Below are 24,931 nucleotides of genomic sequence, written 5' to 3' on the forward strand. Positions count from 1 at the left end.
GAAGGATGAGGCGAAGATTAGGAAGACGGCTGCCATCACCTTTAGCAAGTCAGCAAAGCGAGTTGTTACGGCTCGTAATAAAACGATCGTCCATATGGAAGGTGCTTTGTCAATCTGGATTGCCGACTGCCGGAAGAAGAAAATAGCCTTGGATACAAACACCATCCGAACCAAGGCTTTGAGGTTGTATGAGAATTTCGCGGCAAAGGAACCTCAAGATGATGGCGACCACGCTGAAGAAGAAGAAGAGGAAGACGACGAAGATGATGTAGATGAACCTCAAGCAGGGACATCCACTGATTCCCAGCCTCAGACACGACGTTTTACCGCCAGCAAAGGATGGTTCGCCAAGTTTCAGAAACGCTTCGGCCTGAAAAGCGTTTCCCTGCATGGCGAGGCTGCTTCTGCTGACACGGTCGCTGCTGAAACTTACGCGAATGAGACGTTCAAGAATATTATCGCTGAAGGTGGATACAAGCCTGAACAAGTCTTTAATATGGACGAGACGGGTTTGTTTTGGAAGAGAATGCCATCGCGAACTTTCCTGTTCAAAGAAGAAGCCAAAGCCTCTGGCTTTAAAGCATTCAAAGATCGTGTTACCCTCGTGATGTGTGGCAATGCTCTTGGGATTTTTGCTAAAGCCAGGGCTTATTTATAAGTCGAAAAACCCTCGTGCTTTGAAAAATAAAAATAAGAATCTCCTTCCCGTGTATTGGATGCATAATCCAAAAGCATGGATTACGAAGATGCTGACCTCCAACTGGTTCCACCAGTGTTTTATCCCACAAGTCAGTAAATATCTCTTAGAGAAGGGCTTGCCATTTAAGATCCTTCTCCTGTTGGATAACGCTGGTGGACACGCGACTGATCTTTCGCATGAGGGCATTCAGGTTGAGTTCCTGCCACCCAACACAACGTCCTTAATTCAACCGATGGACCAGGGGGTTATCAGGGCGTTCAAGGCCCTCTACACGAAGAATACCTTGGCGGACCTCGTTGCGTGTGTGGATGCCGCCCAAGAAGATGAGGATGAAACATTCAATTTGAAGGCGTACTGGCGGCAGTACACAATTGCCACGTGCCTTCAGAACATCCAGAAGGCACTGCAAGAAATGAAACCTGCTACCGTTAACGCGAGCTGGAGGAAGTTGTGGTCCGAGATTGTTTACGACGACGAGGGATTTACGCCTGCCGAGATTCAACACTCTGCAGTATGGAAATCTGTGCAGTTGGCTGCGATAATTGGAGGTGATGGGTTTGGCGACATGACGACGGAAGACGCGTTGACGAGTTGTTGGACTGCCATTCCCAGCCGCTAACTGACGAGACCTCGAAGACCTGACAAAATCAGCCAGTGAGGAAGAAAATGAACCACAGGAAAAGACCCAAGAAGTTGTCGAAGAAACAGGCTTAACATTAGAACGGCTTGCCAAGCTCTGCAACCTAGCGAAGGAGCTGAAAGAATTGTCACAAGAATGGGACGAGGATATGGTTCGTTCTCTGCAGTTCTGCAACAAAATCGATGAAGACATGACTCCCTACAGGATGCTCTTCGATCGAAAAAGAAGCAGCGGCAGCAACTTCCGATCACAATGTTCTTCCAGCCTCGCAATAAAAAAGAGCCAGTTCCTCCTGCTACTATGCCTTCGGAAGAAATTGAAGAAGTGTCCCAGGAAGAAGTTGAAGAGGTGTCCCAGGAAAAGACACCTCAGTCTGAAGAGACGTAAAATACAATCATTGGCTGCACAGTAGAAGACATCATCAGCTTCATCATCATCATTTCTACTGTGCAGCAAATTCATCGCCATCATCATTCAAGTTTTTCTTCAACTTCTTTCATGGTGGGTACAGTAACAATCTTTATTTCTTTATATACTTTAATATTCTAACATTTTAATATTAGTGCCTGTTTTAGATTAGGTACTGTACATGCATTAAGTGTTCTGTACATTAAAGGGTGGTTTTGTTAACAGTACATACGAGGAGGGCTTTATTGTAACTTCCAACTCTATCGTGGTGAGTAAAATACTGTACAATTGTACAGTACGCACCATAACAATCTTTCTATTTTTTTATGTTCACTTACTGTTTTATTGCTTATCATTTGTGCCTGTGTACTGTATGTACGTATTGTAGATATCTGTACATTACTGTAAAGGGTGGTTTGTTAACAGTACTATGTAAAGGGAGGGTTTTAAAAGTCTGAATACACATTAAATAAATACTGTAAATATGGTGTCCCTACTTCGCGGATTTTCAGCTATCGCGGCCAGTTCTGGAACCTATCTACCGCGATAAACGAGGGTTCACTGTAATCAGTTCCTCTCCTTGTTAGAGATAAACATTCATACTTTGTGTGCGTCCTGCAGGAAGCATGGTTGCAGTCAGTAATCTGTGTAGTGAGTGTTGTGTCTGGCCTTTTAAACAACGGATGAGGTTTGCCTGGGTGGAGAAGAGAGAGAAGTAGTTTTCTGTAGTGTCATCGGGATGCAATACTCCGCTGATGACACAGAGGATTCTCTCGTGACTCCTTCTTGCCCCCAGTAAATTTCCACCTGCTGTTGCTACTCCTAAAGGAGTGGTTTTCTCCTTTAATGTCTCTACTACTTTGTCAGCAGAGAGCCAATGTATGGGAACGATTGACTGGTTTAACTTCTCCAGGGCTGTCTCCACTCGCTCTGAAAAAGAATTATCCTCCTCAGGGCAAGGAGAGATTGCCTCCCTTAACCCAATTTGTTTTTCGGGTGGTGTGGAGCCCAAGGGGCTTATGGCATCCCTAGGCCTCCCAGGGGAGCCGAGTGTTGAGGGTTTGATCTGCCACTTGGAGGACTCCAAAGACCTTCCAGTACTGCTACCACCATAACTGTGACTACAGAACTTATAGTACTGCAGTCTACAGTTACAGTGTCTACTGGTTGGAGGGCCACCACTATGTCAGTGGTTCCTTCGTTCCTGCCTCCAGAATTGTGTCCTCAAGGGTTACCCTTGACATTGTCTTCCATTTGTGACGTCCGTATCCACACTCTGCTGTCCAAAGGCCTGCAGTGAAGTCGAAGAGGAATCAAGAACCATCATTGTCATTTTCGTCTTCACCTTCATGGTGTGCTGTCACCTCCTCCCCTCCTTCCAAAGCGGTACCAAGAGTACAAGCGGAGGAAGAAGAAGGCTGTCTCCCAGCTGTAAGAAGTCCCGTAGGGGATCTGATGGCCAGCCTTCTTATATGGAAAAGGCTAAGGGATCTCTCACCAGCTGTACCTACAGTACTGCAATTCCACTGCGTAGAGCATGGGATCAGCCACTGCTCAGGGCCATGGAATTCACCTTTCTGGGCAGTAATTGTCCCAGTCAAGTGTACAGGTGCTCTCCCACCCCCTGCCCTGGAACAGTGCAAGGGTCCTGGAATGGTGATGCCGGCCTGCCAGCCTGCTAACCTGGGAAAGTTAAGAGGAGGTCCCCCACCCAGTCTTCTTCTACTGTAAAGGTCCCGGCTTCTAAGAAGACTGCATCAGGTCTTCAGGACAGCCCCTGTCCATGTTCACGTGAACGGGACCGCTCTCCCTGGGACAGTCCACCTCTGCAGAGTTCCGGCCATGGAAGCATACGCTCTGGGTTTTTTCCTCGGACCGGACCAGTTGTATGCTCGAGTGGTAGAGAGATCACCAGGGGACTCTGGCGAGCATCCCTCTCCTGCAGAGGGAGTAACTGGGAAGACAGTGACCTGGAAGGGTTTGAGGGCCCTATGCCCTAGGACTTGGACACCCCTAAGTTGCAGAGGAATTATTTGGACATTGTCCGTTTGATACAGCAGTTTAATGATCTCTTGGAAGAGACCATGGCTTACCCTGTGGACCTTTTGTCAGTCATTGAATATTTTGGGGACCCAAAAAAAGGAAACCAAATTGTCGATGGTCGCGACTTGCTGAAGGGGTCTTTGACCAGGTGAATTTTCTTGTGTCTTGGCAGGACAATTCACTTAGGTCTTGTTGCTCATGCAAGAAACTTCCTCATCCTCTCACTCGCCAGAGGAGACACATTACTACAGTACCTTGAAGAAGCCTTTGCCAACTATACATGTTGACCCAGACGTGGTTCACCTGTGCTTGGGTCTGCCACTGCACTGCCTCCGTGCAGGAGTTTCCCTTTCACAGCAGGAGGCAGCGGCAATGGAATCGACTGCCGTGGCAGCATTCCAGACGGTTTCCTGGATAGACCTCTAGTCCCTTGCAGTGGCCAAGATAGCTTCTTCCTTTTCAGGTTCTCATAATTCCAAAGAGGAAGCCACATTCAGGAGGCTGATGTTGTCTGGAGGTAGAGCCATCTCCTACCTAGCCCACCAAAGAGCTAACCTGTGGGCAAACCAGATGCTCAAGAGGATAGACACTGTCTTGACTCAGGTCGCCAGGTTTGTCGGTTCTGAGTTGGCATTGGCATTCAGGAACGGACTGGTGCTGGGTTCTGCTTCCTTCTTCGCTAGAGAAGGTTGATGACCCCAGATCTTTGCGTGACACTGCAGCCCACCTTTCTGGTCAGGCTGGCTCTTCCTTTTTGGGTCCTAGGAAGTCCCAGACTTCCAAGGGTCCACACAATAACACTGAGTCGTCTTCTACCCCTATGATGAAGGGTGCACAGCAGCACTCTGTTCATCTCCCTGCCCAGCCTGAGAAGGGGGGCAAGGGTAAGAAGAAGGGGAAGGACACTGGTACGGCATTCCTTCTCCACCTACTGCCATTGATGAGGGGGTACCTGCCGAGCCATTGGGCAACATGGTAGTGATATGGACCAGAAACCTTTGCGTTCCCTCCACCCCTCACCAACATTACAGTCCACTTCCAGACATACGTTCCCAGCTCACCGACGAATTTCCCCTTATGGGAAGAGGTGAAGGCAATGCTGAAGAAGGCACTGTAGAAGTTGGGATAGATGTCTAGGGGATTTTACAACTGTCTTTTTCTCATAGAGGAGATGATGGGTTTGGAGACCAGTCATAGACCTTCCTCCCCTGAACTGATTCATTCACCAGACTCGATTCAAGATGGAAATGACACAGTCAGTACTTGATGCCATCAGAGAGTTAACTTCATGCTTTCAGTGGACTTTAAGATGCATATTTTTTAATACCTATCCAGTTGCTTTGGTACAGAGATGGCTCCTCAAATATTGTCATGACCTAACAGTCACATTCGATGTTAGGAAGTCTGATCTCACACCCAAGCAGAGTGTAAGTATTTGGGCATGCTGAAACTAGAGTCTACCCTTCAGACAGTATCAGCAAGTTCAGAGAGGCAACACAGTTATTCCTGTGTCGACAGGAATAGCAAGCTCGACAGTGACGACAGACACTTCCACATCAATATTCTGAAGCTCAAGGCGGCATATTGCCCGATGAGTTTCAGGATCGAGTGATGGGGCACTCTGTAGTGTTGATGAGTGACAGTACCCTCATCAGCTGGGAGGGGGAACTGGTTTCCCTTCAGCTCCACATGTTGGTGGTGCAGGTGCATGAGTGCCAGTAGCACACTTGATAGAGCTGTCAGCCAGGTTCATTCCCGGGAACCTGAACGTAGTGGCAGACAAGCTCTTTCACTGAGGTCAGGTGATAGGGACATGGCCCCTACACCCAGACATTTTGGAAGATTTCCAATCTTTGGGACCTCCCAACAATAGATTTCGTTGCAACCTGAATCATGGGCAGTTATAGAAGACACCTTCCAACACCCCTGGGACAATTTAGAGGTCTGTGTCTTTCCTCTGTTGTGTCTGGTTCATTGGATGATCAACAGGGTCATGGTCACCCTGAATCACAGGATGACTCTGGCGGCTTCCAGGTAGCCACATGCCGAGTGGTATCCATACCTGGTAGTTGTGCTGTCCGGTAGGAGCTATTCTGCAGCAGGTAGCAGACTTCCTCATCCCTCCTCAGCGAGAGAGCTTGTCAAGATATAGAAGACAGTTGAACATCTCATATGTTAACTTCCCTCGTCAAGTCCTTCTCTTTAAGGGGATCGACCTCCTTTCCTCGTGAGAGATCTACATGCTGATGAGAAGCTTCAAACAGTATTGACCTCCCTTACGAGAGTCATCGGATAGGGGTCTGACCCTCAAGGCTGTGTTCCTGCTTGTCCTCCGTCCTTTGCTTTACATGACCAGGAAGAGAGGGCATGGACAAGAGAGTTGGGAAGCCACATGGCTTTCGATGCTATCACTCGAGGAGTAGGGATCTGTCATGCTGGAATTTGTCCTGGATTGCATAGCAAAGACTCTGAGTCCTTCAGTCCCTGACACCAGATTCGAATCCCTTTCAGTCCCCTCCCTAAGGGGCCTGGTTGGTAGTGATTGGGATGAGATACTACTGTGTCCAGTTGAGTTCTGCTGTACTATCTTAAGAGGACTCAACATCTCAAACCTTAGTGTCGACAACTCTTCGTTAGTACTGGCCCAACTAAGAAAGAAGTGTTCAAGAACACAATTTCTTTCTGGCTTCGTGAGACAATCAAGCGAATGTTATTTATGTCTGTTGAGTACATTCCAAGCAGACCTCACGAGGTTAGGGACATTGGTCCATCCCTTGCGTTCAGGAAGAACCTGGTGGTTCCACAGGTACTAAGGACAGGAGTGTGGTCATGAAAAGCCGTATTCAAGTCCTTCTACCTTCAGGACGTTGCCCATGGGTCCACGGACACTTTTTCCTTAGGTCCTGTTGTGGCTGCTAAAAAAGTTGTGTAGCTCACCCAGCTCCCCTAGAGGGACAGCCCCGTAGCAGGGTAGTGCCATCAGTGCACCTCACAGGGTGCACTGTAGGTATTACTAAAGGTTCTTTACAGCGTCCCTTCATCCTCTAGCTGGAATCCCTTTCATTCCTTTTCTGTGCCTCCATTCATATTATCTTTCTTCCTGTTGTACCTTTCAAACTTTCCTACTCTCAGTTTCCTTTCCAGTGCTGTATGACCTCATATGTCCGAGTACTTGGCCTTTGCACTAAACTCTATACAGTATTCCATTCCTAGAGGGACAGGTAGCATCTCGCCTAAGGTGTTCGGTTGCAGAGAGAGAGTGTGAGTGAGTGACTGGCCTCTCGTTTTCTCTTCATATACCCTTCCTCACCCATAGGGCAGAGGGACGGTTGGCAAACCGTCACATGCTGGACGGGCGTGCAATGCAGGTGAGCTACATAAATGAGTACTGTACTCTGTCTAAAATCTTTAAGTTTCCAGATTAATAGATGCAAGCCCTTCCCCTCTCTCTAGCAAGGGAAGAGAGGGCCTGAAAATAAAACAAAACCTGTTTATATAGTAGCCTTTTATTGTCTCCAACACTATGGGTTCATCCAAGTCCTTTTCGAGTCAGTGATGTTATACATGCCCATTAATTTGAAAGGCCCAGAAGTCTGACAGTTGAACATCACATATGCTCAGCAGGTCATAGGCACGGGACTCCTTCCTCTGCTCTGCATGACCAGGAAGGAAGCCCAGGTGAATAAAACTACCAGTCAATTCAGGGATTTACAAAAAATCCTCCCACCAAGAAGTAAGTCTCCACATGTAAAGACCAAAGGCTTGTATACTTGTAGGAACAAACTAAAATTTTTAAAGTAATTTGTATTTTCACTTATGCAACTTACCCGGTAGTTACATATAGCTGTCGTCTTTGACGCCACGGCAGTATTCAAATTTCGCGCTAGCGCTATCGTTACAAAGGTGATCCTCTACCCCGCCCTCTATCGGGTATCGGGAACCGTCCCAAGAACACGTCATTAGTTTTTTGCCGTGCCGAACCGTAATACGGTTCTGCTGCTGGTAGTATTTCTCAACAATTCGAACTTCTAATTCCTTTTTGGTGAAGTACTCGGTTTGTTGTTTTTTGCTGGCGCTAGTTATTGCTTGAGAGTTATTATTAGTTAGACTATTATGTCTGATTCTGGTTCTAGTGGTATCCGGTTTTGCAGCAAAGGCTGCAAAACCAGGCTTGTTAAGCTTAGTTTAGATCCCACACTTCGTGCTTTTCATGCAGGGGGCAAAAATGTTCTGCTGATTTGACTTGTAACGAGTGTGAACTTCTAACTTTGTCTGACTGGAGTGCTTTGGGGAAGTACATGAAGAAGCTAGAAAGAGATAGGATTAGGAAGGCCTCTTCTAGGTCTTCGAGGTCAGGAGGTAGTCAAGAGGTTTTCGTAAACCCTATTATCCCTGCTCCCCCTGTAGTTCCTGTAGTTTTACCTTCCCCGGACACCGTTTCTCCCAATCCTGATACCGTGTCAGTCCTTAATGTGTTTAAGTCTTCCATGCAGAAAATGGGGGACAATTTGCAGCGGTTAGTAGACCGCAGTGATAATGCAAGTGTTGTGCCTTGTGTAAGTGTTGTGGAGGAGGTAGCTTCTCGGCCCATTCACGCTCCCAGGTCTAGGCCCCTGTCAGGCTCCCAGGTTCCAGGGAGAAGGCATGCCGAAAGCCGAAAGGAGGTGAGTGGGACCTGCTCCCGAGTAGTTGCCCCCTCAAGCAGTCCTGTTGCCGCTTCCCAGGCTGCTGGCCCTCACCACCGAAAAGGTGAGGAGCGGAGAGTGTCGAGTGGATCCAGTTGGAGTTCCTCCCCGCCTAGAGGTTGGTGTTTTCGCGACGCTTCTAGACCTTTGAAGAGGTCTCGTCTGCTTTCACCATTGAAGATTCCTAAGAAGAAGGCTCTTCTGGAGGATCCTACCCCTTCCTGTAGCTTTTGGGCAGAACCGGAGAGGCTTTCTTCGTCGGACTCGTCTCATTCGTTTTCAGCGGATCCTCCCTATCAGACGATTACATCTGAGAGGCCTGCTCCTTTGGCGCCAGCGACTCCTGTGACTCCTGTTCCTGTGGCGCCTGCTCCAGCATTCGATGAACCTCAACAGCTTGTGATTGACGGAATTAACGCCCGTTTGGACTCGATTTTACAACTTTTGTCTAAAAATCAAGTCTCTTCTTTGGCTCCTCCTACGATGCCAGCGGCGCCCACCTCAACTCCTCGTTCTGTCGCCCCGGTAGCGCCGCCGCTTGCGCCTCCGTTGGCGCCACCTTTGGCTGCTGTGCCGATTGCGCCTCCTTTGGCGCCTCCTGTGATACCAGCGGCGCCCGCCTCGACTACTCTGTCTGCCGCTCCGGTAGCGCCGCCGCTTGCGCCTTCATTGGCGCCTCCTGTCGTTGTGGTACCGACGGCTCCGCCTTTGGCGCCACCTTCGGTTGCTGTATCAACTGCGCCTCCTTTGGCGCCTCCGATGGCTCCTCAACAGGCTCAAACTCTTTCGGTGACACAGCAAGAATATGTCACGAGCCTTCCAGCCCCCTTCGTGTAACTCAAGTTTCAGTTCAAGGAGACTTGGATGAAGATGTTGTCCAGCTGGACTTATCCCCAATTTCTGACGAACTCCTCTCGGGCTTAGAGGAGCAGTGTAAGGAGGAGAAGTCTCAACTCTCTTCCTACAAGAAGCTCTTGAAGTTCTTTATTGAGAACTTCCTGATTCGTTCTCGCCTGCGGCTCCTCCGTCTCCTGGGTCCCAGTACAAGAGGGACAAGGCTTCTGTTTCTTCTTCGGACTTTACCAAACTTGTCCTGTCCGTTTCGGCGAAGAAAGGCCTTAAGAAGATGGATGCTTGGCTGGCCGAGAAGAGGGAAATTGGAAAGAACGTCTTCTGTCTTCCCCCTCCTCGTCGTTCCTTCCGTGAACCGGAGTTGGTATGAGACTGGGGAAATGTTTTCCCTGGGTGTGGCTGCCTCCGCACAGGGGACTTCTCCAGTCTCATGGATGCCAGTAGGAGGACCGCACTTAATTCTCGAAGGTCTTCTTTACGTCCTCCGAACTGGATCAAGTTTTCAAGAGCGTATTTCGGACTCTTGAAATAGTGAGCTTCCTGGACTGGGCGATTGCGGCCTTAGCCAGGAAGATTAAGGATTTTAATCTTCCTTCTGAGCTCTTGGATGATGTGGTAGGAGTAGTGGATTGCATGGATAGGGGCATCTGCGACGGTGCAGTAGAACTGGCCTCTTTATTTACGATAGGGGTCCTCAAAAAGAGGCAACTTTGGTGCTCCTTCCTAGCAAAAGGTGTTTCTTCAAGCCAGAAGTCGGCTCTCTTGTTTTCTCCTTTAAACAAGGCTCATCTGTTCCCGCAAGAGTTGGTTGCTGCAATTTCCCAGGCGTTAGCCCAGAAGTCAACCCAGGATCTTTTGTCGCAGTCTGCCAAGAAAGCGAAGAGACCTGTGCTTTCTACCGCTTCTGTGCGTGGTGTTTCGTCCCCGCTTTCTCGTATGGACAGTATAAAGGAAGACCCTCTAGACGTGTTTTTGGCAGGGCCAGAGGAAAAGGCAAAGCCACGCCTAGAACCTCGACGGCCCCAGAGAAGAAATGAACCTTTTGTCCTCCATTCAGCTGTAGGACCAGACTGCAAAGGTTCTGGCAAGAGTGGCAACAGATCTCGGCAGACCCTTGGACGATCCAAGTTTTAAAAAAGAAGGATATGCCATCCCCTTCCTTTCCAAACCTCCTTTAGTGGAGGCTCCAGTTTCTTTACAGGCGTGCTCGCACAACTCCATGAAACTAGACGCCCTTCGCTCAGAAGTCCGAACCATGCTGGAGAAGAAGCGATAGAACTGCTTCATGCCCCTCTATCTCCAGGTTTCTACAATCGTCTGTTCCTGGTTACGAAAGCATCAGGGGGATGGAGACCCGTCCTGGACGTGAGTGCGTTGAATGTCTTCGTTCAGAAGACAAAATTCTCCATGGAGACAACTCAGTCGGTCTTGGCGTCTTTACATCTGGGGGATTGGATGGTTTCGATAGACCTCCAAGACGCTTATTTTCACGTCCCGATACACCCAGCTTCAAGGAAGTTCCTGAGGTTCGTCTTCGAGGGACAGGTTTATCAGTTCCGTTCCCTCTGCTTCGGTCTGTCGACAGCCCCGCAAGTTTTCACAAGGATCCTGTTGTCAGTAGCCAGACATCTTCACCTGGAAGGAATTCGAGTTTCCATGTACCTCGACGATTGGCTGCTCAAAGCTGCTTCGAGGGAGAGCTGTTTGGAGGACCTATCAAAGACTCTTCAATTAACGAAGTCTCTAGGCCTCATTATCAACGAGAAGAAGTCTTGCCTTACTCCCAGTCAGCAGATTGTCTATTTGGGAGTGAGTCTGGACTCTCAGACTTTTCAGGCTTTTCTGTCCAACCAACGGATAGCCTCATGCCTGCAGAAGATCGACGACTTTCTGCAGAGGAAGATTTGTTCCTTGAACGAATGGATGAACCTCGTGGGAACCTTAACTTCAGTGGAGAAGTTTGTAAAACTGGGGCGCTTGAACCTGAGACCACTGCAGTTTTACCTGCAAGAGAAGTGGCCCAGGAAACAGTTCCCGGACTCCTTCACATTCGCCATTTCGGAAAAGATAAAGGAGTGCCTCCGTTGGTGGAGGTCAGAAGGAAGGCTGTCACAAGGACTTCCTCTTCAGCTTCCGAACCCAGACCTAACTCTTTTTCCGACACCTCGGACAAGGGCTGGGGAGCGACTATGGGGACAAAAGAAGTTTTGGGCCAGTGGCAAAGAGAAGAGAGAAACTGGCATATCAATCGAAAGGAACTAAAAGCGGTTCACTTAGCCCTGTTAGCCTTTCAAAAAGAAGTGGAAGGCAAATGCGTCTTGGTCCAGGCGGACAACACGACCGCTCTGGCATACATTCGAAACAGGGGGCACTCACTCGTGGTCCCTCTACGAGACCTCGAGGAGCTTCTAGTTTGGACGGAGGAGATCGGGACCAGACTAGTAACGAGATTCATTCAAGGGGAGAAAAATGTAGCAGCGGACCTTCTCAGCAGAAAGAACCAGGTCCTATCCAACGAGTGGACTTTACATCCCCTAGTTTGCGAGGAGCTTTGGAAGATATGGGGACGTCCGCTCATAGATCTCTTTGCAACCGACAAAACGACTCGGCTGCCCCTTTACTGCTCTCCAGTTCCAGCCAACAAAGCGGTTTTCGTGGATGCAATGTTCATGGACTGGTCGGACCTGGACCTGTATGCCTTTCCCCCGTTCAAGATCCTGCGGCAAGTCATCTCGAAGTTCTCAAGCCATCGAAACGTAAGGATGACTCTGGTGGCTCCATTCTGGCCGTCCAGGGAGTGGTTCCCGGACCTTCTAAACCTACTGTCAGACTTTCCGAGACTTCTGCCAGAGAGACCAGATTTACTCAGACAGCCGCACTTTCAGAGGTTCCACCAAAACTTGTCCGCTCTTCATCTTGTCGCCTGCAGACTGTCAGGAGACTCATCAGAAAGAGAGGCTTTTCAAGAGAGGCTTCGGAAGCTATCGCGAAGCCAAGAAGAGAATCCTCTGACAATGTTTACCAGGCGAAGTGGACACAGTTTAGGTCCTGGTGTCGAGAGAAGGCGTGTCTTCTTCTTCGACGTCTATAGCCCAGATGGCCGATTTTCTCTTGTTCCTCCACAGAGAGAAAAAGCTTGCTGTACCTACCATTAAAGGGTATAGAGCCATGTTAGCTTCGGTCTTTCGACATAGGGGTCTTGAAGTGTCTTTGAGTCAAGACCTTTCAGATCTGATTAGATCATTTAATACGTCAAAGAGAGATCAGAAGAGACCAGTGGCGTGGAATCTTGACGTAGTGCTGAGATGGTTACGGTCTCAGTCCTTTGAACCGATGGCGAACATCTCCTTGAAGGATCTCACGAAAAGACTCTTTTTTTGGTAGCTCTGGCTACGGCCAGGAGAGTAAGTGAGCTACATGCGATTGACAAAAGAGTAGGCTTTGCTAAGGGGAAGGCAGTATGTATGTCTACTCTTGGTTTCTTAGCCAAGAACGAAGACCCGTCTAGACCTTGGCCAAGAGAGTTGAAATTAAGGACCTTTCCCAATTGGTCGGTCCCGAAGAACCCGAAAGGTACCTCTGCCCTGTGAGAGCTCTCAAGTTCTACGTTCAGAGAACGAAGAAGCTCAGAGGTCCCAATGACCACCTCTGGTGCTCGGTTAGAGATCCTTCTAGGCTCTCTCTAAGAATGCCCTTTCTTTCTTTTTGAGAAGCCTGATAAAAGAAGCTCATGAGCAGTGTGCTGACTCGGAGATGAGTATTCTTAAGGTAAAAGCGCACGAGATTAGAGCGGTTTCGACTTCTGTAGCCTTTAGCAGAAACTTATCTGTGAAGGACTTGGTTAAGTCCACCTTTTGAGATGCAAGTCAGTGTTTGCATCGCATTATTTAGTGGACGTGCAAACTGTTTTCAAGAGTGCAGTACGCTGGGGCCCTTTATTGCGACTGACACGGTGTTGGGGAGGGTGAAAAGGAGTCCGCTCCTTAACTAACATTTTCACCTTGGTGTTGGGGTTGTTGTTTTTTAAGGTTGCCTGGAGATACATGATGTGTTAGTATCTTCCAGTTTTTAATCTTTGGTATTGGTTTTATGGTAATGTTAGGTGATCCCTCGTTTTGTTGTTCGTTGTACTGCGCCCTGATCAAGGGCATCAGACTTGTCCGCACGCAGCCATGTTCTCTACGGCAGGTACTGTTTTTTATTGTGTCCGACACACGGATCCCTTATATCCTCTCGGCACAATATAAAGGCCAGCAGACTACAGAGGCAGTAACCACTGAGTCAGCTACCTTTAAAGGTAAGGAACCTATGTCTAACTTGTTGCAAGTAGATAATTCCAAGAATTTTATTAGCTGCCAGTGCCCCACCTCCTCAAGGTGCCAATCAGCTATATGTAACTACCGGGTAAGTTGTATAAGTGAAAATGAAATTTTTATGATAAAATAACGTTTCACTTATACTTACCCGGTAGTTACATAATCATAACCCTCCCTCCTCCCCTCACCTGGGCAGTTGGGCAAAAACTTATGACGTGTTCTTGGGACGGTTCCCGATACCCCGATAGAGGGCGGGGGTAGAGGGATCACCTTTTGTAACGATAGCGCTAGCGCGAAATTTGAATACTGCCGTGACGTCAAAGACGACAGCTATATGTAACTACCGGGTAAGTATAAGTGAAACGTTATTTTATCATAAAAATTTCATTTTTCCTAACATACAAACCTAAAGGTCTACATAAATGGCCCACCTCAAGCCACCCCTCATTCTGCTACCTGGGCCAAAAGGCAAAATGAATGTATAACGACAGTTGTGGGCGGGACTCCCATCCTACCATCGGTAGTTGACAAATTGTTTAAAGTTAAACGGCTGTTTTCCCAGTTCGCGGAGCAGATATATCCATATGTAAAGGCCTTCAGGTTTGTATGTTAGGGAAAATACAAATGACTATAAAAATTTGTAGTTTTTCCACCCTTGCAGCATTGAAAACCAAAAAGGCTTTTTTAAACATCTGACTTACCTGGTAGTTATATAAATAGCTTAAGTCCCACAACGACGGCAGAATTTCAAAACTCACGGCAATCACCGATGGGTAGTCAGGTGTACCACTAGTGCTCCTCTACCCAGGTACCTTGAACCATTCCAACTGTTCCTCAGATCTTCCCTGCCGCCATACCGGTTGCATCGTTAAGAATTTTGCTCGTTTGGCCCGTGTTTTTTCACAGAGTTTTGGTGAAGTACACTTTGGCTTTGGCTTTCGCTTGTTTTTTGGATTTGCTTTGGATTTTCTGGATTTGTTAGATATTGTTGATTTTGACCTTTGCTCGCTTTGGATTTTTCTTACGATTTTTTCTCTTTCCAAGATGTCTGACTCTGCTTCGAGTGTGAGAATGTGTGTGAGGGGGTGTAAAACCCGGCTTGCTAAAGCCGCGTTGGATCCCCACTCTATTTGTGTAAATTGCAGAGGTAAAAATTGCGAGTTAAAAGACAGATGTGATGAATGTTTTGGTTTATCAGAGAAAGAGTGGATGGATTACTACTGATATGTTTCTAAGCTTGAAAGGGATAGGATCAGAAGAGCCGGGAGTAGTAAATCTCGCTCTTCTAGAGATAGTCAGGGAATTGAAGATTCTCCTCATATCAATCCTATTATTCATTCCCCAGTAGTGGTAGTCCCAAAACCCCCCACTGATACTGATAAGGAACCAACCTTGAAGGACATGATGACGGCCATTCAAACCCTTGGCCAAAAGGTAGAATCCTTGCAAGAGACAGAGAGGATTTATGGTCGAATGTGAGAGATCTGAAACATTCAAGTGTTAATAGAAAAATAAAAGTGCAAAGTGTTGTGGAGGGTGCGATTGCTCGGTCCTGTCGTGCTCCTAGTCCTAGACCTCTTCCAAGCTCACCAACCCTGTGAGAAGGAATGTCGACAGACGAAGGGAGGCGAGAGGCTTTAGCTACCGAGCAGTCGTCCCCTCAAGCGTACCTGTTGACGCTTCCCAGGACGCTCACCCTCGCCATAGGAAAGGCGAGGTTAAAGTGTTTTCGTCCTCGTCGGAAGACGCTGTTACTAGACGGGACTGGCGTCATACATCCGTATTGAGACCCCTCAAAAGGAAACTTCCTTCGGTGGAGCGGCGTCGGGATTTGACGCTTCCTACTCCGGGATGTAGTCACTGGAGCAGTCCAGGGCGTTCCCCTCTTAGTTCGGACAATTGCTCTCCATTGAAAAGCAGACGTATGTTGTCGCACGGGCGGCCGTCTGCTTCCACTGATGACGAAATGAGATCGGAAGCTTCCCCGGAACATCATTTCCAACGTCTCATCGAAGAAAATGAATTAGTAGTTGATATTGCAGCTCCCCCTGTCGATCCCCAACAGCAGGTAGCTCCGCAAATCAGTCTAATTCAGGACATGCAACGGAAACTCTCTTCCCTGATGCAAGTCTTGCAGCCTGCAGAAAAGACGGATGTAGATTTTTGTCCACCTATGGCTGTACGTCGCCCTGAGGAAACTTTTGACCGATGTCGCACAGGCGGCCAGTTCTCAAGTGACTTCAAGGTGCGGCGGGACAGCGAACGTGGGAAGAATGTTTCTCCTATTCAAGAAGCCTCAATCATTTCTCGTCAGCCTGAGGAAGCTTTTGACAGATGTCGCACAGGCGGCCAGTTCTTAAGCGACCTTAAGGTTGGACGGGACAACGATCGTCAGAAGTCTGGACGCCAGGACGCCCGAGTTGCTCAAGAGGATGGACGCCAGGATGCCAGGCGTCAAGAGCTTGGACGCCAGGACGCCAGACGTCAAGAATCTGGACGCCAGGACGCCAGGCGTCACGAAGTTGGACGCCAGGACGCCAGGCATCAAGAATCTGGACGCCAAGACGCCAGGCGTCAGGAGGCTGGACGCCATACTTTATTACTAAAAGAAGATGGACGCCAAGACACCAGACGTCACGAGACTGGACACCAGGACGCTGAGCGTCAAGGTGATATTTTGAAAGACGTCGCTACTTTGGTTTTTGGTCAATCAGAAGAAGAGATTGATGATATCCCTCAGTCTCCTGTGGATCATATCGAAGAAGTTTCGGAAGAAGATAGTAAAGGCCATCAACTTTCATCAGACTTCAAAAAAACTTATGAAACTTTTTGCGGAAGTTTTCCCTGAAAACCTTATTCCGACGGCTCCTCGTTCCCCACCTTCAGAATTTACTCTTGGGAAGGCGTCTAAGGAGTCAGCTTTTATGAAGATGGTTTTGTCCTGCTCGTCCAAGAGAGCTCTTAAAATGATGAATGAATGGATGCTTTCAAAGAAGGAACAAGGAAAGACGGCCTTTGCTTTTCCTCCAGCCAAACTAGCTTCAAGATCGAGCGTTTGGTATCAAACTGGAGAATCGTTCGGCCTTGGAATACCTGCCTCTTCCCAAGGAGACGTCTCGAATCTTGTTGATTCATCTCGCCGAGTGGCCATGGGGAGAACGAAGTTTTGTTGGTCAACATCAGAGTTGGACCACCTCCTCAAAGGAATTTTTAGGGCCTTCGAGGTCTTTAATTTTCTGGACTGGACCCTGGGAGCGTTAGGAAGAAAGATGGGATTATTCAGCACGACCGACACAGAAGAATTTGTACATCTGATGTTGTGTATGGATAAAGGAATCAGAGACGGTGCCAGCGAATTAGCGGCGCTTTTCTCAGCAGGAATCCTGAAGAAAAGGGCCCATCTTTGCTCTTTCCTAGCTAATGGGGTCACATCCAGTCAAAAAGCGGAACTAATTTACGCCCCTTTTTCCTCTCACCTCTTCCCTCAAGACTTGGTAAAAGAGGTCTCTGCATCCTTAGCTCAGGAAACCACACAAGATCTTATATCGAAGACAGCAAGAAAAGTCTTACCAACGACTTTCATCACTAAAAAGAGTAAGGCTGAGGCTTCTGTGTTTCAGGGATCTCAGCCCTTTCGTGGTCAGCCCTCAGGTAGAGGTTCCTCGAGGGCGGGTAGAAGATCTACAACAAGAAGTGGCTCTAGACAGGGAAGAAACAGGACTTGAGCGTTCTTCCCTTCAGGCAGCGGTAGGTGCCAGGCTGTTCAACTTCTGGCAGGTGTGGAAGAAAAGAGGAGCGGATCTTTGGTCCATTCAACTACTCAAGGATGGATACAAAATCCCTTTCCTAAGAAAGCCCCCGTTGGCAGACAAACCAATAGATCTGTCGCCCAGATACAGAGACGAGTCCAAGGCACAGGCGATTCAACAGCAAGTTTCTTTATTATTGCAGAAGAACGCAATAGAGAAAATACAAAATCTGGATTCGCCAGGATTTTACAACCGCCTTTTCCTGGTTCCCAAGAGCTCGGGGGGTTGGAGACCAGTACTGGACGTGAGTGCCCTCAACGTCTTTGTACAAAAGACGAAGTTTACCATGGAAACAACAAAATCAGTGTTAGCAGCAGTCAGACAACACGACTGGATGGTTTCATTGGATCTTCAGGATGCATATCTCCACATTCCTATCCACCTGGGCTCCAAGAAATACCTGAGATTCGTCTTCAAGGAAGAGGTATTCCAGTTTCGGGCTCTTTGCTTCGGCCTAAGCACGGCGCCCCAAATATTCACCAGACTGATGTCGAATGTAGCGGGAATGCTGCACACGAGAGGCATCAGGGCCTCTCTGTATCTGGACGACTGGCTCCTCAGAGCTCCTTCCTTCAATCGCTGTCTGGAGGATCTTCAAACGACAATCTGTTTATCAGAGGAACTAGGACTTCTGGTAAACAGGCAGAAGTCACATCTAACCCCATCTCAAGAGATCCTGTATCTAGGGATGAGGATTCAGTCTCGGGGTTTTCGGGTTTTTCCGTCACCATCAAGGATGGAACAGGCCTTGGTAAAACTAATGGACTTTCTGGGGAAATGGATGTGCTCGGCGAGGGAATGGATGTGCCTGCTAGGGACCCATTCCTCGCTAGAACAGTTTGTTTCCTTAGGAAGACTAAACCTTCGCCCACTCCAATTCCACCTCAATCGGTATTGGAGCAGAGAAAACGGGCTAGAGATAGAGTGTATCCCTATTTCAGAGGCGATGAAACAATGCCTTCAGTGGTGGAACGACCCAGTCAAGCTTCAGGAGGGCCTTTCATTAAAACAGAGGAACCCAGACCTAGTGTTGTTCTCCGACGCGTCGGACTCGGGGTGGGGAGCAACATTGGGAAAGTTGGAAGTATCGGGATTCTGGACCAGAGAGCAAGAGAAGCTCCACATAAATCAAAAGGAGCTGACTGCAATATTTTTAGCCCTCAAAGAGTTACAACACTCAGTCCAAGACAAGGTCGTACAGGTCAACTCCGACAACACGACGGCGTTGGCCTACATCAACAAGCAAGGCGGAACCCACTCCAGGTCACTGTACGAAACGTCGAGGCAACTCCTTCTCTGGGCCAAAGAGAAGAATGTGACATTATTGACACGTTTCATTCAGGGGGAAAGGAATGTGAGAGCAGACAGTCTGAGCAGGAAAGGTCAAGTCCTGGCAACAGAATGGACTCTTCACCAAGATGTCTGCAGAGAATTGTGGCGGATTTGGGGTCGTCCATGCATAGACCTCTTCGACACAGCTCAAACGAAGAGGATGGAGACGTACTGCTCTCCTGTGCCAGATCCCGAGGCAACGCACATAGATGCGTTCCTTTTAAATTGGTCCAACCTAGACGTTTACACTTTTCCCTCGTTCAAGATCATAAACAAAGTCATTCAGAAGTTCGTGTCCCACGAGAGCACCAGGATGACTCTAGTGGTCCCCTTTTGGCCGACAAGAGAATGGTTCACAGAGGTGCGGGAATGGATGATGGACATGCCGAGAAGTCTGCCTCTAAGGCCAGATCTACTCAAACAACCCCACTTGGAAAGGTATCACCAAAACCTCCAAGGTCTACAGCTAACTGCCTTCAGACTATCGAAAAACTCGCAAGAGCTAGAGGGTTTTCGAAGGAGGCAGCTAGAGCGATCGCAAGAGCAAGGAGGTCATCTACCATCAGGGTATACCAATCCAAGTGGGATATTTTTTGAGGTTGGTGTAAAAACAACTCCGTGTCCTCGTCCAGTACCTCTGTGACCCAGATAGCATGGATTTTCTTCTTTACCTTAAGAGGAGACTTTAACTTTTCAGTCTCGACTATTAAGGGATACAGGAGCATGTTGGCAGCGGTCTTCAGACACAGAAACTTGGATTTGTCTGCCAATAAGGATCTCCAAGATCTTCTCAGATCATTCGAGACTACCAAAGAGAAAAGTCAGAACTCACCAGCGTGGAACCTAGACGTGGTCCTAAAGTTCCTCATGTCCGATAGGTTCGAACCTTTGCAAGAGATTTCATTTAAAGATCTCACAATGAAGACTCTATTTTTGGTTTGCTTGGCGACAGCTAAAAGAGTCAGTGAAGTACATGCCTTCAATAAAACCGTCGGTTTTAGGAACGGCAAAGCTATCTGCTCTCTACAACTGGGGTTTTTAGCTAAGAATGAATGTCCTTCACAACCATGGCCCAAGGCTTTCGAGATTACGAATCTGACAGAGATTGCAGGTGAGGAGTTAGAGAGAGTCCTCTGTCCGGTAAGAGCTCTGAGAGCGTACCTGCAAAGGACGAAGAATTTACGAGGCAAGTCAGAGGTGCTTTGGTGTTCAGTTAAGAAGCCCTCTCTACCAATGTCAAAGAATGCGTTATCCTTTTTCATAAGTCAGTTGATAAGGGAAGCGCATTCAGAATGCAGTGAAGTGGACCTTAAGCTTCTAAAGGTTAAAACCCATGAGGTCAGAGCGGTTGCAACCTCTGTAGCCTTTAGACAGAATAGGTCCCTACAAAGTATCATGGACTCTACCTTCTGGAGAAGCAAGTCAGTGTTTGCCTCACACTACTTGAAGCAAGTACAAACGCTTTATGACGACTGCTATACACTGGGACCATTTATAGCAGCTAACTCAGTAGTGGGAGAAGGGACTACCCCTGCAATCCCATAAATCGATGCCCTTGATTCTTGCCTTGGAATAGTGATAATGTTATGGTTGTTTGTGGAGATTGGATGCAATCTTCCGCAATCATTGATTTTAGCCAGGTAATCAGTTTGTTCCTTGGCAGCGCCCGGAACAAGGGTATTATAGGTTGTCTGTCACATAGAGGTCGGTACACGGTTGGCAGCTCCTAGAGGTCTTCAGCCCCTGAGTGGATCGCTGATCTCTTAAGGAAAGCAGACATAATGAGGGGGAGTTCATTGAAGTCAGCTTCCTTAAACCAGGTAAGAACCTTAAGTTGGTTTATTAACCCTTAACAAAATTCCAAAGATGTTGGCTGTCTCTGACCCTCCACCAAAGGTGTCAATCAGCTATATATATAACTACCAGGTAAGTCAGATGTTTAAAAATGATATTTTCATAATAAAATAAATTTTTGAACATACTTACCTGGTAGTTATATATGATTAAATTCCCACCCTCCTCCCCTCTAGAGACTAGGGGCATGGAAGATCTGAGGAACAGTTGGAATGGTTCAAGGTACCTGGGTAGAGGGCGCACTAGTGGTACACCTGACTACCCATCGCGATTGCCGCGAGTTTTGAAATTCTGCCGCACGTCAGGGACTTAAGCTATATATATAACTACCAGGTAAGTATGTTCAAAAATTTATTTTATTATGAAAATATCATTGTTAGGATCTTAGATTCCCCTACTGTCACTTGAAGCCCCAGCAATCTATCACTCCCGTAGGTCAACACATTCACCATATTGTCTAGCGATTTATGCCACAGGAAAGAAAGGCCCCTTTCTGCATGTTAATCTTTTACGATGTGATCTGTAACTTGCATCGATGAGGTCAAGAAAGCTCTGAAGTCTTCATGCACTGAATCGTAGATGGCAAGGTCATGAGGCCAGAGGAGCGTTTCTTGCAAAGCCTTTGAATATTTTGCAGAACATGTTTAAGGGAGGAATGTTTCACTTAAGGCCAAAAATATTTCAAGAGGTTATATTTGGTGTATCCATGGCAGCTCACGAAGATGGGAAATGAATGAGTTGATCATTTGGGTGGATGGGGGATTGGCCCGTTAAGGTGGGCATTCACTCGGTTTAGGAGGATGGCTGGCACTTGTGGTAGAAGGCGAGTCTGCGCCTGAACCCCTACTTTGGGTGTCAGTAAGTTCCCCTAGGGGAGGTTGGTCCTGGATTAGGTTGTATCTTGAGACTTTTATGTTAGGACCGAAATTCTTGCCTTTAAGAACATCGAGGTGGTGAAATAGGCAGGTAATCCTGTAGGCGACTTTATGTTTAATTTTGCATGGGAGTTCGTGGAAGATAAGAGGGTCAGAGCCCATGAGAAACTTGACTCTCTCTACTATGGCGTCTAGCTTCACCGATGACCGTAAATTGTGAATCACAGCGTGACATCTCCTCTCAGGTTTTGGGCGAGGTGATTCACGAATGCTGGGCTTCGGTTTTTCTACTTATTTGTGTCTGCCAGGCCCCACTCCCCTCATGATCATGAAGACTCATGAGGGCTGGTGATCGTCGCTGAGGCTCTATCTTCCACCGGAGGCACTGGGAAGGGAGGGGAGGTTGGGGTTCGTTGGTCCTCTCCGATAGGTCTACAGGTGATGTGGCCACTTCATCCGGGGGAGAGAGGGCAGTTCCCTCATGGGAGGGTATGGCCAACTCGACTTCACGTCGCACCCTCACTTCTCTCGTGTTGCTGGGAGGTGAGGAAATACTAGATGCCTCATTCAAAGGAGTCTGGTGGCTTGCTGTGCGATTGTCTAATGATTCCTGCACTCCTTTGATTGCATCCCAGATCTGTGAAAGATTGTTATTTGTTTATACAGTTTTAAGACTGTTGAGTGATTCCTGTATTCCTTTGATCACATCCCAGATCTGTGAAAATTTGTCTTGTGCTTCCTCTATTTTTTCTGAGGTTTTGTCAATTTTTCTGAGAGGGATTTTGCTTTTAGAAAGGCATTTTCTGCCATATGGTACCGTACACTGCAGGTAGGCTTAGATCAGCAGGCCCCTTTGGAGGCAGATTGTAAGGGTCATTGGCATAGATTTCCACCGAGCAGGTCCTTAGCCACTTAGTGATATATGATACTTTCTTGTGAGAGGATAGGCTTTTCGTGGGTTGCTCCTGGAGAATGATATCTGGTATCAGGTCTTTGCATTTTGTATATGCAGAGATAATTTCCTCGTCGGAGAAGGCTGCACTGACAGATTGTATAGTTGACTCGACAACTGCACGGTTTGATTGGTATTGGATAAAGTAAAAACAATTGTTCCTAAGTACAGAACTTGAGTGTGGGGCACAGGTATCGTTAGGTGCCAGGGTCACTGGCATGACGGTTGGAGGTTGGTCAGATGACATTTTTGTGGTAAAGGGAGGGCCAAGCACTAACATATACACAGCATCCTATTACCCATTTCCCAGGGCCAATAGGCTTCGAGAAGTTGAAACTTGAAAAATTCCAAAGGATTGGGGCAGAGCGTAGATTAATATATCTGCAATTACACAACACTAACCAGTTTACGCACCGGGTATTATGTACACACACTATTAATACATTGCCTTCTATGAGAGGTATAATCGCCAAGAGGAAAAAACCCCCCTTTTTTGGGTAAAAAACGCGAGAGGGCGAAACCTCCAACATTTCCGCCCCCGACACATTTTTAAGAAAAACAAAACCAGTTGGTTTCATTAGCCTATTATTTTCTCCGACACTGAGTTCATCCAAACCCTTTTCAAATCAGTGACGCTATACATACCCATTAATTCGAAAGGCCCAGAAGTCTGGCAGTTGAACATCATCGCACCAAGAAGGAGGCCCAGGTGAGTCGAACTACCAGTCAATTCAGAGATTTACTCAGAATCCTTCCACCAAGAAGTAAGTCTCCATACATAAAGCCTGAAGGTTTGTATTCGTGTAGGAACAAACTAAAACTTTTAAAAATTTGTATTTTTCCTAACATACAAACATGAAGGTCTTTACATAAATGGCGCACCTCAAGCCACCCCTCATTCTGGTACCTGGGCCAAAAGTTAAAGTGAATGCATAATGATGGGAGTGGACGGGACTCCCACCCTACCGTCGATAGTTAACCACTTTCTTTAAAGTTAAACAGCAATTTGCCCAGCTCACGCTGCAATTTATATCCATATGTAAAGACCTTCAGGTTTGTATGTTAAAAAACTACAAATTACTAAAAAATTTTAGTTTTTCCACCCTTGCAGCATTGAAAACCTAAAGGCTTTTTATTTATATATTTATACATTCATGTAGATTTTGGTGGGCTGGAGTTAAATGTGGATAATGCCAGGTCGCAAACAGTGCATATGTAGGTACAGTAATCGAGGAAATACTGTAATTTGAAATTTTCTTTGGTATACAAAGCAAAACCTTATATCATATCTCCCATCTCAAACAGCCCTCTTTGTTCATCAGGCCAAAGGAAGGAGTGCTTCTTAACCACCAGTTAACCCATTTCCAACTTGCACTGAAAGATACTCCTTCATAAAAAGCTCTGGTTTGTAGGACTCTGAAAAAAATGTGTCATATTTGAGAAATGTAGCAGTATCTACCTTCCAAGACTGTCATCAGTGTTGCTGGTCTTAACAGCTACTCATGTATTGTATCTACAGTAAGAATCAGTGAAACTAATTTGAAAACTTTCATCTCTCTTGAAATTACTACTCAGTTCACCCTTACTATTTTTTCTTCTTTTTGTCTAAGGCATCTGTGGACTATTTTTTCTTCTTTTTGTCTAAGGCATCTGTGGACTATTTTTTCTTCTTTTTGTCTAAGGTATCTGTGGACTATTTTTTCTTCTTTTTGTCTAAGGTATCTGTGGACTATTTTTTCTTCTTTTTGTCTAAGGCATCTGTGGACTATTTTTCTTCTTTTTGTCTAAGGCATCTGTGGACTATTTTTTCTTCTTTTTGTCTAAGGCATCTGTGGACTATTTTTTCTTCTTTTTGTCTAAGGCATCTGTGGACTATTTTTTCTTCTTTTTGTCTAAGGCATCTGTGGACTATTTTTTCTTCTTTTTGTCTAAGGCATCTGTGGACTATTTTTTCTTCTTTTTGTCTAAGGCATCTGTGGACTATTTTTCTTCTTTTTGTCTAAGGCATCTGTTTGACTATTTTTTCTTCTTTTGTCTAAGGCATCTGTGGACTATTTTTTCTTCTTTTTGTCTAAGGCATCTGTGGACTATTTTTTCTTCTTTTTGTCTAAGGCATCTGTGGACTATTTTTTCTTCTTTTTGTCTAAGGCATCTGTGGATAATATGGTGTTATGTATAACTGGATCACATATAATTAAGCATTTACTGTATACTGTACAGTATGCCCTTCCTGCTGTTACCCCACAAAATTCTTATGCTGCTCTCTTGCATTTTCTATTCTTTGCCTTTGATTTGTTTATAAAGATCTGTTCATAAGTAATATTGTAATGTTAAGCTAAGAAGGTTTACAGATCTGAGATGGAGGGAGTCAATATTAACCCTTAATCTGCTGTTGCACTGTTGCCTCAGGAATGTTTTGATGCTGTTTCTGGACAACATTCTGTTAGATTGTATTAATATTTGGA

The 24,931-nt window shown here is 46.8% G+C and overlaps 2 protein-coding genes across 2 annotated transcripts in view; both read left to right on the top strand.

Annotated features, from left to right (window-relative positions):
- The window catches only part of LOC136838140 (zinc finger protein 585A-like), a 376,081-nt gene that overhangs the window by 330,692 nt on the left and 20,458 nt on the right, over positions 1–24,931 (top strand). The gene's annotated exons all lie outside the window — the stretch shown is intronic.
- On the top strand, positions 15,611–16,492 carry LOC136838139 (30 kDa salivary gland allergen Aed a 3-like). The gene has a single exon (XM_067102991.1). The coding sequence runs from the start codon at positions 15,611–15,613 to the stop codon at positions 16,490–16,492; it is 882 nt and encodes a 293-aa protein (XP_066959092.1).

The sequence above is a fragment of the Macrobrachium rosenbergii genome, unplaced genomic scaffold (genome assembly GCF_040412425.1).
Source record: "Macrobrachium rosenbergii isolate ZJJX-2024 unplaced genomic scaffold, ASM4041242v1 171, whole genome shotgun sequence".
Taxonomy (NCBI): domain Eukaryota; kingdom Metazoa; phylum Arthropoda; class Malacostraca; order Decapoda; family Palaemonidae; genus Macrobrachium; species Macrobrachium rosenbergii.

What these genes read in the sequence shown, in the direction of transcription:
- LOC136838139 (XM_067102991.1), top strand. Translation starts at nt 15,611, where the DNA reads ATGAGATCGGAAGCTTCCCCGGAACATCATTTCCAACGTCTCATCGAA.